The 15,937-nt window shown below is 38.2% G+C and overlaps 1 protein-coding gene across 1 annotated transcript in view; it reads right to left on the bottom strand.

Annotated features, from left to right (window-relative positions):
- FBN1 (fibrillin 1) overlaps positions 1 to 15,937 on the bottom strand; it is a 144,047-nt gene that overhangs the window by 41,422 nt on the left and 86,688 nt on the right. Inside the window, exons 21-32 of the mRNA XM_058846938.1 lie at positions 15,603 to 15,722; positions 14,538 to 14,675; positions 13,494 to 13,544; positions 10,806 to 10,931; positions 9,781 to 10,005; positions 8,486 to 8,611; positions 8,267 to 8,395; positions 7,673 to 7,798; positions 7,420 to 7,545; positions 6,568 to 6,690; positions 2,849 to 2,974; positions 1,912 to 2,037 (exon numbers count right to left, since the gene is read on the bottom strand). Coding sequence (XP_058702921.1) covers positions 1,912 to 2,037; positions 2,849 to 2,974; positions 6,568 to 6,690; positions 7,420 to 7,545; positions 7,673 to 7,798; positions 8,267 to 8,395; positions 8,486 to 8,611; positions 9,781 to 10,005; positions 10,806 to 10,931; positions 13,494 to 13,544; positions 14,538 to 14,675; positions 15,603 to 15,722 — 1,542 coding nt within the window. The remainder of the gene's footprint in view (positions 1 to 1,911; positions 2,038 to 2,848; positions 2,975 to 6,567; positions 6,691 to 7,419; positions 7,546 to 7,672; positions 7,799 to 8,266; positions 8,396 to 8,485; positions 8,612 to 9,780; positions 10,006 to 10,805; positions 10,932 to 13,493; positions 13,545 to 14,537; positions 14,676 to 15,602; positions 15,723 to 15,937) is intronic.

Raw genomic sequence — 15,937 nt, 5'->3', positions numbered from 1 at the left:
GGAACCCAAAGGACATGATTTAGTGGTTCTCATGAAACAGAGGATCTCCCATTCAAAATGCTGTACATGTTTTTGTAACTTTTTTTTTTCCATTGGAATTCTTGAAAACTGTGGATGCTTTTGATCTGTCTGTAAGACAAGAACTGAATTCTGGGGTCAAGGTGCTGTTGGCAAGGTCCTTCCAGAAGGAGTATTGAAGGATGCTGTCATGGTCTGCAGTACCTGAGCCTGGGAACTTCAACTCTGCTCTAATACTGTGCATAAAAACAAGAAATGGGGAATTCAAAGTTCTCCAGCAGTAAATCAGACATTTTAAAAAACAGAATGTGAGAACCTGCACAGTGTAGTCACTCTAGGATATGTATCCACAGTTTTTTCATTATGAAACCAATCTAGAAATTTCCTGCTCTTCTTTCTGATTTAAAGTTTAAAAAATTTCATTATTTGAGTATGGTCCCATCTCAGCTGTATCAACATAACTAATACTTCACCTTTTTGTCTTAGACTACTGGGCTCTTTCAAATTACTGGGCCCCTCTATAGTATCTGTTGGAACTGCTGTTTTTCCTGGTGAGTGCCATACTCTGAAATACTGGCAAAAGCAGCAAGAAGGGTTAAAAATGTGTAAGGAGGTGGGAAGAGCCCTCATGACAGACAGTGTCCATCCACAGGTCAGGGCTTGGCTGGGACCAGGACAGAGGGATTTCCTGGTCTCTCCTTTAACAAAAAATTATTGCTTGGGACACTACCTTGAATCATGTGATGCCAAACTGGGGGCTATTTCCAGGCACTTCTCCAGAAGCCATACCTCAGATTCCTCCTCTGCCTCCGCAACCTTTCTCTTTTGTCTTCAACTCACTGCTTCATCTTCCCTGCCTGCTCCTTAGGCTGGGACTGATAGCTGCACCATGTGTAACTGATCAGCATGAGGGTTTTCAGGTCTAGAGTTTTGTAGATCTTCATATAATTTAGCACAGAAACAAAGAACACTGAAATGCTGGTCTACAGAGTACAATTAGGGATTTCTTGGATTTAGATCAGCTCATATGTAACTCAAAGGCAGCTGTGACTAATGTACAATTATTCATCCATAGTCCAATATGCAAAATACAACTCCAGCTCTCAGATTTTTCTGTGAGAGCTGTAAAAAACCAGCTTCATATATTTGGGGCACTTAAAAAAATATATTATTAGATCTATACAATAAGGGCTGACTAAGAATAAAAGTGTGTCTCAAAGATATTGCCAGAAATGTGTTTACCCTAAGTCTACATTAAAAATTATATTAAACATATGTTTGCATTCATATTTGGGCAAAGCCTAAGACTCTCAACACCTTGGCTTGAGACACCAGCACTTGGATTATTAATATCATGCCCTCAGAGGCTGTATATTTGAATCTCATTTCTATTTCCTGGCAATACATGAAATAAAGCAAATTCTGTTTTAGCTGATAGAACAGAGTTGTGTTACTGTATTGTCGACACTTTGCAAAAACTGAAAATATATTTTAGCAGATATTTCAAGTCATCTGTGTTTGCCAAATAATACTTTGAGTAGATACCTGTTATTTGCTTCCACAGTACACAATTAACTAATCCAAATGCACTGAGGTCCTCAGGAGCTTGTCAAGTTACAGAGAATGACATTTGCTGTTCTCTTAGACGAACGATGGTGCAGTAACACGCCCAGTTTTGATCCCAATCTTTGCTCCACTCATTTCAGCAGAAGCAGCATCAGCAGAATGCTGTACCACTGAAGCTTAGCAGAACAAAAGCTCAGCAAATTTGGATGAGAGGTAAAATAAGAGCACAAGTAAGTAAAAAGAAGCACAGGGAGAGGAGGTTCTAAACACCAGAGAAGCAGACTCATGAGCTTAAGTAAAAATTAATAATTAAGATTTAAAACTTACCTGTGCAACCAGTTGTGCCTTTCTTGCCTGAATATCCCATATCACAGTGACAGATAAATGAGCCTTTTGTATTCTCACAGGTTCCACTCAGACAGATGTTTGGATGCAGATCGCACTCATTAACATCTAAAAAAAAACATGAATTAAGATTTATTAAATACAATTCTTAGAAAGTAACTGGAAAAATCTCTTTAGATTTGAATTTTGATATAAAAACAGGTCTAGATATGCAAAGAAAAAGCTGCTTATAGTAGTTATTCCCTACCTAGCATACAAACAGATTTTGAGATCTGAGGTAGCAGTGTTATATTACCATATCTGCATTAACATACTGTTAATGCCTGTTCTTCCTAAAAACAGACACTAAGGTGCAGCACATTATCCAAAGAATGACTACAATTATTGATAATTTCTACATATATGTGTCTGTATACATTTATATATGCATGCATGCATTTTCTGGTTTTGTCAGACATTTCTCTTGAAATACACTCAAGATTTTAAATTAAAATGTGAAAATGTGGTTTTGGAGATGTGCTGTTTCATGACTCTGTTCCACCAAGATACAACACTTCTACATAGTTTTGTCTCAAAGACAAGTTTAAATCAGCACTGGTGATTTATCTTGCTAGGAATTTTCCACAGCATCCTCCACTTCCTTTCTGCAGGCATTCTTTCATCTAAGCTGCATAAAAACCTCACTGGAAGAGCACCCAAAAATGGAATGCTATAGATCATGTTTGCATCCCAATCTACACGGATATACAGATTACATTTGCATTTGTGTAATAGGGCTGGTTCTATGGTCAGGTGACCAGAATTAGGAGATAAGAGCAACACTCTTCAAATATCATTGTCTGTCTACTTGGAAAGAGTGCCTAAAAAAATATTTTTTTCTGTGTTAAATGCAGATTAGAATATATGTACTTCCAATTACCTATGCAAGTCTTCATGTCTTCAGAGGCCATGAATCCATCATAGCAAAGACATCGGTATTCTCCTGGGATGTTTGTACACTGGCCTCCATCACAGATATTAGGATTGTCTTCACACTCATCAATATCTAGAGGGGAACATCAGATTAAAATACATTATCTTTATCCAATACAACAAACCATCATCATGGCAAATAAACATTTTAATGCTCTGATAAACATGGTGAAGATTGCATCCTTGTAAATAACTGAGCAGTACATTGCAAAATAGTCCTGATGAGTAAGCTCCTTGTCTTCAGCTGAAGTCAGTGGCAAAACATTCCCTTCTGACCCAAGTGGGAGGAACAGGAACCAACTTTTCCTACAGAGAAAAGAACTCCAACAGAACCTTTGTCACACCACAAGGCCACATATAATTGGGCATTCTTGGATACTATCCATCATTGTTGAAACCAATGGAAGCTCTGAAGTCAAATTCAGTGACAAAAATATCAAACTTTACAGAGCTTAAAAAAGCCATCATACATGCAAAATACCTCTGCAGGTCTCAGGGGTGGTGACAAACTGGAAACAGTTCAACTAATGACAGGAATAATTACAGCACATACATTTATTTCACTAAGAGATTTTTATGGTCTTATGTAGCACTTCAGCTAACTGGTCAGGCCAGCCATATACTTATATCCTCTAGGATGAAAAGCTGTTTTCTCAGTTGATAAAATTGCCATCGCTGATTGGAGCCAAGCTTCAGAAGCAGATACTTTATTATATTAAGGCAACCATGCTAAGCTCTGGAATCTTTCAGAGCCCTGGGGTTATGCTAGTGTTCCTTGTAAAAATCCCTAGAATCTTCCTGTGTCAGCACCAACACAGACCAGCAAGAGCAAAAATCAGAATCTCTGCCTAGTGATACCATGGGAAAAAAGTCAGCACAAAAAGGACAAGATTCAGGAATCCTCTCCAAGAGGTAGGGTGTAACTCATTATCAGAGCAGTCTATTGTGGATTGCAGTAATTATGCAGCTGCAGAAAATGAACTCACATTAATTTAAAATATTATGTTCATTATTCTGCTGTATTTCTAGCAGCTAGTGCTTGTGTGGATACACAGCTTCTGCAAGGAAGAAGGCTGACTAGTCCCTGTTTATTTTAACAAGCAAATAATGTTGGCATGGACATTAGCCTGAAAATGTTAATTTGGAATGGAATTTGAATTAACATGCAAATTTAAGCTCTAGAAATAGGAATAATAATGACAGAAATAAAGAACTTTATTTACAAACCTGCCACTGTACCGATTTCACAGTTGAGGGAAAATCAGCTGACAAAGAACCTGTTGTTTCTCCTAATTGAGCTGATTATTTATGCATAACCTCACCAATTCAAATGTGACCTACTACTGAACAGCAAAGCATTCTTACCAGGTCAATTATCAGGAAATATATTCTGTGATGGCTTCCAGCTTTGTGTGATGTTAAAGATAAAAGACATGGTCACACACAGAGAAAACTGAAAATGTAAAATAGGTGTTTCACAATTGAAGTCCTATTTTATTTTGTGCCATGCACAAATGTCTAACAGTGTAAAACCAGATATTTAGTGTCATGGAAGCAAGTATCACAAATTATGTTTATTCTTATTAGTTTGGGCAGAGGCAAAACTTTAGTATGTGGAATCTGAATATTCACCAGATGTTTACATATGTAAATAACATCTTCTCAAGAGACGGAAGCAGTGTTTTCAATACTAATTGGGTAGTGAAGGTGACCCCTCACATCTCTGGATATTTAGATTTAACTTGACATCCAAAGATGTCTGGTGTTTCTGCTATTTAAACCTGTTTATGTGTGGCTCTTGGACTCAAGTCCTTATTAGAGGAGTGTATGAAAATTAATAGCTAATAGTTATTACAGCTGCCTGTGAAGGAAATACTATTTTTCAGAGTCAAGGCTGGATATGTAGAAATAAATACATGTAGAAATTCACAACTAAAGTAAGACCTGACTACAGCTTCTCTGGAAGTGTTTAGGGTCAGGTTAATGTGTGGACAAACCACAGAGAATCCATCCCCTCCCCACAGCAAAGGCAGATGCTTGCATTTTGACTTTAAGAACAGAAAGATGATCATTTCCTATTCCAAAGTTTTTAGTTTAATATGCAGGAAAGTGCTGTAAATTATCTGTTCTGGTTTTGGGTTTAGGTGTTTGGGTGGCAAAGGATAAGGGGGAGTAAAGACAGAACTGCTCTTAGCCATCAAATTTGAGACCCCAAAGACTGTCCAAGTGCATATTTGGGTCATTTGGTCTGAGTCAAATCAATAAGATGAAAACAGAAAAGTGGCTTAGAGACTGCTCCCTCCCCTCCTCCCTTCCCTCTCACGTCACTCTAATCCTTTCACTGCATTTAGATGCTGGCTGAGGCACAATTTCGATCAACCAGTTTTATTTTTGCATTGAAAAAGTGCCCCAAACACCAATGTTTGGGCACTTTTTCTAAAAGCTTGCCTTTTTTAGAAAACTGAGCTAAAGCAAACTACTTTAAGCTAAATATTTTAGGTTTCCAGGGTCAATCAAAGCCACACTTTTTCTAGTTGAATTCTTTCTTTGAATGAGGGTCTGATAGTTGCTGAAGGCTGGCTACTTCACATCTTTCTGACAGAGCAAGCTACAATGTGAGGAAAACTGCATTTTTCTGTGCTTTAGGACTCTTTTATCTTCTGGAATGGTAGTGAGTGGCCTCAGGGTAATTGAGACCCTGGTTCAAGGTCTATAAATATTTACAAATTCTAAATGTGAGTGCTCTAATAATCCAGTATAGAAAACTCTCCATTTGTTCAACTATAAAAGCAATCCTATTCCAAGGAATTAACCCTGTTATAATTTTCATGCTCCAAGGAGCTCTTGGACAGAATTGGCAAACAGCTGCAAATATTCACATGCCTCATCAGGCCAGTGGCTGTGAAGCAAGAAGAGAAAAGTAGAATTATGTTTCGAGTAACCTATGTGGAAATCACCAAGTGCAATTCACTTCCTGGGATTATGACTCCCAGACTCCCAAAGGAGAACACCCGGCCATAAGGGAGCTCTGAAAATTTTCTCACAAACTCTTTTAAGAGCTCAAAAGACCTGTTTCCTAAGAAAGGTTCATACTATTCAGAATTCAATTTCTCTGCAAGCCATTCAGCTCTGAATTAATGCAGCATACTTGCACTTAACTAAACAAAGAATTAAAACCAGGAATTTTCTTGCTTGCTTAAGAGCAGACACCACAAAACCACAGAACAGAGCAATCAGCTTCTTTTCTAGCATCTCTATTCTCTCTCCAACATAACCATACAATACACATGCACAGCATTTTGGCTTCTGTTTATGATAACTTTTTAATGGTATTCAACCTGTTTTGGATTTGGATCTACTACAATATCTTAAGGGGGAAATGTATCTCCTATGGAAAAAATCAGAGATTTTTGATATTAAAATCAGAATCAACTTGTACACTTTCTGAAATTATCAAGAACCAATTCCCTTCAAAGCACTTCTTCCTGCAGTTTCCCAGTTCTGATACTTTGGAGATATTTAGTTCAGAAAAAGTACTTCTCTTTCTATTTATTTTCTTTTTTAATAGTGTATTTGTTACAATACCCTTAACCTTAAAAGGAAGGTTCATTTTTAAACTATTGAAATAAACCCTTTAAGCAGAAAAGTTCCCAAAATCTCCCTTACCAGTGCATGTCCTGTGGTCTGGCATAAGAGCAAAGCCTTGTTTACAGCTACATTCATAGCTGCCCTCCGAGTTTGTACAGAAGTCCTCACAGCCACCATTCATTATTTGGCACTCATCAATATCTAAAAAGGAGAAAATTACAGTAAAAATCCACAATACCTTTTCCTTTAAAGCACATTTCAAGGACACATTTTGAATCAGCTTTTCAGTACACCATCAATCCAGAATGAACACCTGGTGTTTGCACACTAACATTCAAATGTTTGCAAAGGTAGGCACTGGGATAGATTCAGGCAAACCAGGGATGGAAACAGATGATATCTGACATACAAATACTTCTGTGCTTCTCCTTCTACATATTGAGTTACCACAGGATCATGAGGATAAATTTTTTAAGAATCAAGGTAAAAAATTAGTTGGCAGAATTAAAGCCAGTGGATTTTTCCATGGCACAGTGGGAGTGCATGCAATTGAACCACATGATTCTATTTCATGGTCCAGCAGAAATGATGATTTTTAATTAAATATATATCTAATCTAACAAGTTACTCCCCCTTAATCATCATAGTCTGAAAGTCTTGGGGCATTTAAAATAGTACATGATTTTATGCATCATGACTGATTTACTAGAGAAAATAATCTATTACTCAGCTAAGTGTAGAACTGCCATAATTTCATTCATTTCTCTCGTGATCTGCACGTTTTGGAGATTTTGCATACTATTTTGACAAACTGTAATAGATTTTTTCAGTCACGATTAAAAATTACTTGATATATGTAATAAACTGAAACAATTCTGTCTGTTTTATCTTCCCTGTTTGCTAGAGCTCCTGTGTAGATTTTGTCCTTACCGATACAGTATAGCTTGTCTGGTGTGGACTGATACCCAGGGTTGCAAGCACACTGATACTTTCCAATCAGGTTGACACAACGGCCATTTCGGCACAGGTTGGTGCTCAGCTCGCATTCATTAATGTCTGTTCCAAAAGAAAAAGAGGAACTCATTTTTGTCCTGAAAATTATACTAAACAGAAGTTGTAAATGCACAGCACAAGGGAGGTACAAAATTCTGTGCACAGTCTTGATTTTGCCTGCATGTCTCACCTACACATGCAGAGATATTTGGTGATATCTGATGGCCTGGAGGACAATCACACCGAAAGCTTCCCTCTGTGTTGATGCAGGTGCCACCTCGGCAGAGAAGGGGATTGCGCTGACACTCGTCGATGTCTGTGGGGAGAAAAGGAGGCACATCAGTGCAGGGCCAGCACACCCCTCACTGCAGCCCCCCAGACATCACAGCACCATCTGCCTTGATTGACTCTGCAGCCTGTCCGAGAGCCAGCCATCCCTTGCACCATAATGCAGTTAGGGAAAAAAAAAAAAAAAATTCAAAAAGGCTTCTTCTAAATTTTAATTTACCTTAACTTCAAAGTTCAGGGTGCTGTCCCACTTAGCAAAATGGGGACTGTGGGGATAAATTTAACATCCAAAAATCCTGTCCCTTGCTTATATATGCTTTGGAAACTTGCAGAAGCAGCAAATTCACATTTAAAGTTAGCTTTAATAAGGCTCACAAAATGAGAGAGACTTAAACCCAAGCATAATCAAACCTTAAAAAAAACTCCAAAAAACCCCATGCATAGCATACAAGTACATAGCATACTATTGCACATCTAAGGTCTATAAAAAACATACCCATGCAGTTTTTCATCATCATAAATCCGCTTTCATAACCTTCAAAACATTCACACTCAAAGTCTCCAGGAGTATTGACACAGATGCCTTGGCCACAAAGATCAGGAGAGATGCGGCATTCATCGATATCTGTAAGACAAAACACATTCCCGGGATTTTCAAAGCAGTTCAGTTTTCCCTTTTCATTTCAAAGCTATGAGAGACATCCATGCAGTATACCTGTGCAGTTCCTCTCTTCAGAATCGAGGGCAAATCCACTGTCACATCTACATTTAAAACTGCCAATGGTATTTCTGCATTTTCCATGGGTACAAAGGCTGGGGAACATTTTGCATTCATTGATGTCTGAAAATGAGATAGTGCGGACATATGATGTTACCATTGCATACAAAACATAGTGTACAAAAGAGCAATGCTGACATCAGAGCTTATCCTATTTCATGACAGTGACCCCTCTTTGTAGGAAAATTAGACCACACTGCATAAACTGATGCTGACTTGCCCCTAACCAACAGTGTAGACACTCTGTGTTGAAATTGCCAAGAACACTTTCTCCTACAGAATGGTATTAGTCTCCCCTTTGTCCTGCAGGATCTGATCTGCAGCTCAGGAAGATTTCAGTGGAGAGAGCATCAAGGCAAAGACAGCTTTCAAAAGAAGCACTGTCTTCTGATTTCTGAGAAAAAAATGTGACTTCCATGAGTCACAGCAAACAAAATGAGCACAAATAAAAGCACATGTCACTTTGCTTTATGGATAATTAATGGCTTAGTAACTGTTTATAAAACAAGGCTGAAACTAACAACAGCAATTGTCATTCATATATATATTCCCCTCATTTCAGATTTCATAATGTTTAGTTTTAGGGTAACTTCTGACATTGTCCTGCTCAACCTCACTGGTAACCCTGGAAAGATGGCTTTCAGCACATGATGCTGGGGTGTCACTGTGTGATTCCCATTTAATGCTGGAAGTTTACCAACAAGACTCATAACATGATTTTTTTTTACTGTAAACAAAATTCTTTGTTTTGAGCCATCATCCTGGAAGCTATTTCCTCTACTTCTCCAAGTAGCTTCACAAGAAATTCCCAAAATTATTCAACATTTCTTCATTGTTTCACACTAGAATTAAAGTTATTGCAGCCTTCGCAAGTAAGGGTTGCTCTTTCAATACATCCAAAGCTGACAGCCCAGTTTGCTCCAATTCTTTTACTATGAGGTGCCAGGAGGTGAAGTCAGGCACAATTTAACCTCTTTAGTAAGAGACACAAATTCTGTGTTTTGAGGCTACAGTATTATATGGTATTTAATGGTCTCTAACACAAACTAAATTTTCTTGTATTTTATTTGGGCTTCAGTTGCCATGAAATCTAATTGGATTTTCAAACGTGCCTTAGGGTGAGTGAAGTGCCTATCACTGGAATTTCCAACCACAGAGGAGCTGTCTGACGGAAGAGTAAAAGCAGAAGCCACCAGGATCTGCCAGCAATTAACCACAAATGGACCACACACCTTTAGAGAAAGGCTTCCCACTTATCTCTATCTTCGTAGAGAACCCAGGTCCCCTTGGGCAGAGAGCTTCAAACTCAGGAGTTCCCCTGGGAGGACACTCCTCGCACTCGTAGCCCCAGGCTGCCCCCACGGAGCAGCAGCAGGCGTCCATGCGGTGCCGGCCTGGGATCTGGGATGTGCACTGCTCATCCTCGTGCTGCAGGTAGCAGCTCTCCAAGCGAATGTCTGTTGGGAAATTTCAACAACATGATGAGAAAGAAAGAGAAAATTTAGTTCACTGCAGGGGAATTTTTTTCCAAAATCCCTTCACAGGACAGTTCACTCCACATTTTTGTGGACTCAGAGGAGCATACCAAGCTCACTGCATAATTCCTAACAGCAAAATATTAACACTAAATCAACAACAATCAATAAATAACAATTGAAGTAAGTTTAAAGCACCACTCTGAAAATGGTGCTCAACACTCAAAGTAAATTTTGGATCAGAAAAGGATCTTAAACACTCCAGCTTGCCATACTTATATAAGGCCTTCTAATTACTACAAGCTATACCTTGTTCAGAGGCAAATCTTTGGCATTATTGTCATAAATGGACAAAGGAGCTTTGGGTGGACACCATAACTTGGATATTCTGTTGCACACTCCATCAAGGCGCATGGTGTGGCCAAGGTCCAGCCCACAATGGCATGGGCTTGGCCTCCACTATTCCAGCCTTTGTGGAAGGTGGTTTCAGTGGGGCTGCAGATGAAGAGTGCTAAGAGCATGGATGATCTGTAGGGATTTGTCAGATGAACAATCTGGAACTAAATCACTGCTATTCATCAGCTAGCAGATGGTGATGTGCTTTAGCTACTGCCATTGGAACCTGTTCCTATTCCAGCTGAACTAACTTCCTGTCCCTAATTCCATCTGAAAAATGGGAAAAAATAATTTTCCTTTCTTGTTAGAAAACACACAGTGCAGTTACTGGTCACTATATAGATCTGTTCTTCCCTAGTAGACCTGTACATGGAATTAACACCTACCAAGACAAGTTCGCCCAGAAGCATCTAAAGTCATTCCACTGGGGCACTGGCAAACAAAGGATCCCAAGGTATTGACACACTGCCCATTTGTACAGACCCCAGGAAACACCTCACATTCATTAACATCTATTAAAGAAAAAAAGAAGTAAGAGTAATCACTAGCATGCTAAATGAACAAATTAGCAAAAATATAAAAAATAATAATCAATAATATAAAAACATTGTCATGTTTTCAGGATAAAATAAAAAAACCACAGCAGTCTACATGGCCTGAAAAAATTCAAAACATTTACAATTCCCAAAGCAAATCAGATAGACCCAATTAACTACAGAAAACTGCTGATGATCAGAAATAATACATGTTGCTATTAGCTATTCTTACACACACTGAAATTAAATTCAAAATTAACAGAAAAGGGAGAGGTGTTTAAAAACTACATCCATTTTCATACTTACTGTGGGTCAGATATTTGAAGCAAATGGGAAAAGAAAGACCAAGGTAAGTGCAAAATTACATTATGCATTATTTCAACTAGATTCAGTATTTTTTTAAGATTTTCGAAAATTTTCTCTATCTGCATGTCTGGAAAGTACAACACCATTTGAAATCTGGCCCTATAGCCTTGTCAGTAATTAGCAACTTCATATATATATATATATTAAAATAACTTCCTTACAACTACACACAGAGTTTAACTTCGTTAAGTAAAAACTGCATTTCTATATTTAAAATGAAAATTTAGCACTTTTGGATAAGGATAAATTGATTATATGCATTAGCTTGGCTTGAGCTTAAATAAATGTTTAGTAATCTAAGTGTGAGGTCCTCCCACCCATGTCCTTTGTAGAAAGTATATGCTTCACAACCGCCCTTGGGAAAAGCTTCCAGCATTAAACATGCTCCAAGATGAAGCATGACAATTTTGAGGACAGGAGAGTATAAGAAGAAGAAATGGAAAAAGAATGACTGGCAATCTGTAGATGAATACTCATGTACAGAGTAACCAAGAATTGGGAAGGTTGGGCTGGTTAGGCATCCAGACAAAATTCCTGGTGCAAAGAGACTGCATCTCTCAAACCTCATGGAGCACGATGGAGGATAAACGCTGGGGGGCAAATCAGTGGCCTCTGCCCTTGAACAGATATTGTAAATTGACTGGAAGGTATGAAGTAAAGCCAGTGGATTATTAGAAACCACTGAAACACTGTTCACAGCCTGTGAGCAATATTGCAGCTGACAACTTCAGGGCTCACCCGTAAACGAGAGGAATGCTGCCAATTTAGTTTGCTTATTTCCTTGCACAAGATCTATTACTCATTTTACATGGGCTGTGTATGGGAGAACTGACTATCACCTTTTGGGAACTGAACTTACTCCTGTCTCTAACTTGCCAGTAAATTTCCTAGAGACCTTCCCCTGTCTTGAAAAATGCTTACATTGGTTGAAAACCAAGTAAGGCTTCAGTAAGGTTACAAGGAAGGGAAACTACTCTGAAAAAACCTAAGAATATCCAGGTCCCATAGAAATGAGAAAGATTAAAGCATGTAATAGATGTAATCCGATGTGCTGCTAAAGGAAATGCTGAAAACAGTTATGCCTGTATCTTGGAACTTTCCATCCCAGCAGTGTTGAAAATGCTCTAAGACTTTCCTTGTGAAGAGAGATAGGTGGGCCCACTTTTTTTTCTTTTCTTTCACTTACACACTCCACAAAGTGTTGCTGAGGTCAGATAAGTTATGTACAGTGGGTCTGCAGCACAGACGTGCCAAGGTATTCAGTCATCATTTGGAAAGCAAAGAGTATGTGTGAGGGTGTTCCTCTTTTTCTTTTTTTTAAGGGGAAAAAAAAACAATGTTTCTTTATGGAAGCTACATATGGGAGTAATTTTTAAAAAATATTTTAACTGCAGTGTCATGTCAGATGTTGTCAGTCAGGATGACCCACAGCAGTTTGAGACTCTCTGAGCTTCTGCATATTATGTAAATATGCAGTACTTTTCCAGGGGTTCAAATCAATTCAAATAAAGATGAAATAGGGTGGGACCTTCAATTCTCACAGAATAGTATAGAGTCATCTCATACCAAGCAAAAAACTACACATTTAAAATATTAACCTTTTCTTTAACCAAAGTATAACTGTGCCCTGATGGGGTTTTTTTTGGTGTGGGGTGATTTTTTGTGTTTTTAGGTTTGATTTGGTTTTTTTAATAGGATAATGAAAATATGTTTTGGAATGTGTAAGATTTCATATAATGTCATATGGGAGAAAGCCAAGGTTAGGGGAAAAAAAAAGAAAACTAATGTGAACTACAGTCTTCAAACATTCTTTTCCTAAAGCATAGTAATGGCTTATCATACCACTGTATTACTTATGTCATGTTTTGTAGTATATATATGACACTTAACTTAAAAACAGGTTACTCAGTTAACAGTATTTGAAGAGAGTGAGCCACCTCCTTATACTGGTAGACGCTGCATTTATAAGTGTGTACTTTGAGATAAACTGTGAGTATGCAGGAATGTTAAACAAACTGAAACCAAATTCATCCCTGACATAACTCTAATGAAGTCAATGGAACAACATAAGGTAAGAAATTGGCATGGTGTTCCTCTGTGCTAAATTAACCACTTAAAACACTAGCATTTTTTTATTCAAGCTCTGATTTATGTTAAGGCAACAATAAATACCTTCACACAATGTTCCTCTTATTCTTGAATATCCCTTTTGACATATTGGGTCTGTAAAACAAACAAAAGTGAAGTTTCAGAATACTACAGTCCAAAACCCACCATTAATTTATTGTGCAAAACTGATCATGTGAAACATTATCTAGTTTATTGCTATGAGAAGTCTGAGTGCTTAGACAGTATCCCAGTATTTTCTGAAATAATAAAGAGATAAGATGGGGCAACTGCATAAACTATATAGAGTGTCAGCCTTTATCCTCTTTTGCTTCCCATGTGTCTCAGCTAGCTAGCCTAAAAGTGGTTATGATTTCTGTTTCACTTGAACCAATTAATTCATTTCACTCGATCACAGCACATTACAACCCTATTTACCATGGATGAATGAGGATGAATTCTGTTAAGATACACAGAATGAAATCAACCAAAGATTTGAGCAAACTAGCATCTTTCAGGATACAGAAATAACAACCCACACACATTTCTGCGTTCATCAGCTCATCCCTGGGTTCCCAGCCCATCCCACAGTTCAGTAAAATTATCAAATGAATATACAGCGACCTCAACCCATTTTTTGGTCAACTGTATGATTGTGCAGGTCATCAGTTAATCTACAGAGTATAATAACAAGGGCTACTCCCTCTCCTCCCTTCATTACCACACCAAAGATCCATTTGTTGCAAACATTTCCTTGGGATCTCTGGGGAACATGCATTTATTGCTACATCACTAGGAACTCCAGATCACTAATTATGACAAACCATACTAAAGTAAGGCTGCCAGTTACAGACCGTAGGTGTGGTCCCTTCCCTTAAGCACTTAAACTTGTAAAATACTTACTGTAAAATCCAGTTAGAACCTTATATAGCTACATGCTACCTCTCCAATATTAAGACTTCTCTTTCTTGGGACTGAATAAGGAGTGACTGTTTGATAACAGAACAAGAAGTTATTCGTCTAGCCTGCGCCCAACTTCTATGACAATAACCTGGACCAACCTCAGAAGAGGAAAAATCCCAGGTTCCTGAGGAAAATGAACAGCATTACCTCGTTCACATGGTGTACATGGGCTTCCCCAAGCAGCACCTAGTGAGGAACAGCACTGGGACTTCAGAGTTGCTCCATTGATATTTATTTCACATCTTCCATTGACTATGTTCTGCCAACAGGTACCCTTGACAGTTTCTGTTCAGAAAAAAACAATATATTTTCATGCAGATTCTCTAGCATTATGCATTACTGTATTTACAAACACATGTTAATTTAACCATGAAAAAAACAATCCTTTCATTACAATTTACCACATCAGAGCTAAATCCATTTTAAAATCTCTTAATTTAATCTTCTCTATGCTGGACTATAGCCTGAAGTCACCCCAGCACAGAGCTCCTGCAAATCCTAGTTTATACTTACTGTCCTTAACAGTGAGTATGTCGATACGATTCAAGAATTGAGTTCCTATATTGATTATGACTCATATTAGGGGTACATGCAGAAGAACAGAGTAGATATGAACCCTTGCTACATCTTTAGATCCCCTAGTCTGGATATCTTCCTGTATAAGGAAAGGCAGGAGATAGCTAAGGATCAGACAGCTGTAGTCCTACAGTTTTCCTCTAGACTAGAAAAGAGCTATAAATTCCTGTCCCAACACGACAGGCAAGAAAGGAAACTATGAGCCCACAAAGTATCTGAGTCACAGCATTGTCCATGAGCTGCTCTGGACTGTGCATAAGCTGTTTGTGCTCCATCTCAGATACAAAATTCTTTCAGAGAGCAGATACTAATTAGAACATGTTCACCTTATTACAGGAGAAATTAAGGAGGTAAGCACAGACATGAAGTACTAGTCCTAGGATTCCTGTGTTGGTTAGAAAAAACGTCCACCTCTCTTTCAAATTTGACATGGAAGCACACCAAGCTCCCAAGTGCACTTTATGTCCCCGCAGTAATGGTGAAAACAAGCACCTTTTAACATTGTTTCTGTTATGTTTTCCACTAAATTAATCTACACAAATTATTTGAAAGTATTTTCTTAACCTGATGTACAATGTTCGCATGTCACTGGACATTTTCAACCAGCAAACATAAAATCTTCAGAGGAATAAATACCTATGCAGATGGTTCTGGTTGGATCCAAAGTACTTTCAGGAGAACATTCACAAACAAAAGAACCTGGTGTGTTTTTGCACACTCCATTAACACAGGGGTTAGATTCACATTCATCAATATCTAGAAAAGAAACACACTGCTATTAGTGCCAGAAAACATTAACAAAAATACATATGGCTCTTTTCAGTTTAGGAAAAAGGGGATGAAGCTTTCCTCATAACCAGTCTTGCTAATATTCCCCTTTTCTGTTGTGAAACTCTTCACATGCATGTGTCCCAAAGACACACCAACACATCAGAATTGTCTGTGGCTGAAAAAGGGTTCAAACTAGGAGC

Source organism: Poecile atricapillus, chromosome 11, assembly GCF_030490865.1.
Source record: "Poecile atricapillus isolate bPoeAtr1 chromosome 11, bPoeAtr1.hap1, whole genome shotgun sequence".
In the NCBI taxonomy this organism is placed as follows: domain Eukaryota; kingdom Metazoa; phylum Chordata; class Aves; order Passeriformes; family Paridae; genus Poecile; species Poecile atricapillus.
Note: the sequence above shows the minus strand (reverse complement) of the source record. Positions and strands in the feature narration are given on the sequence as shown.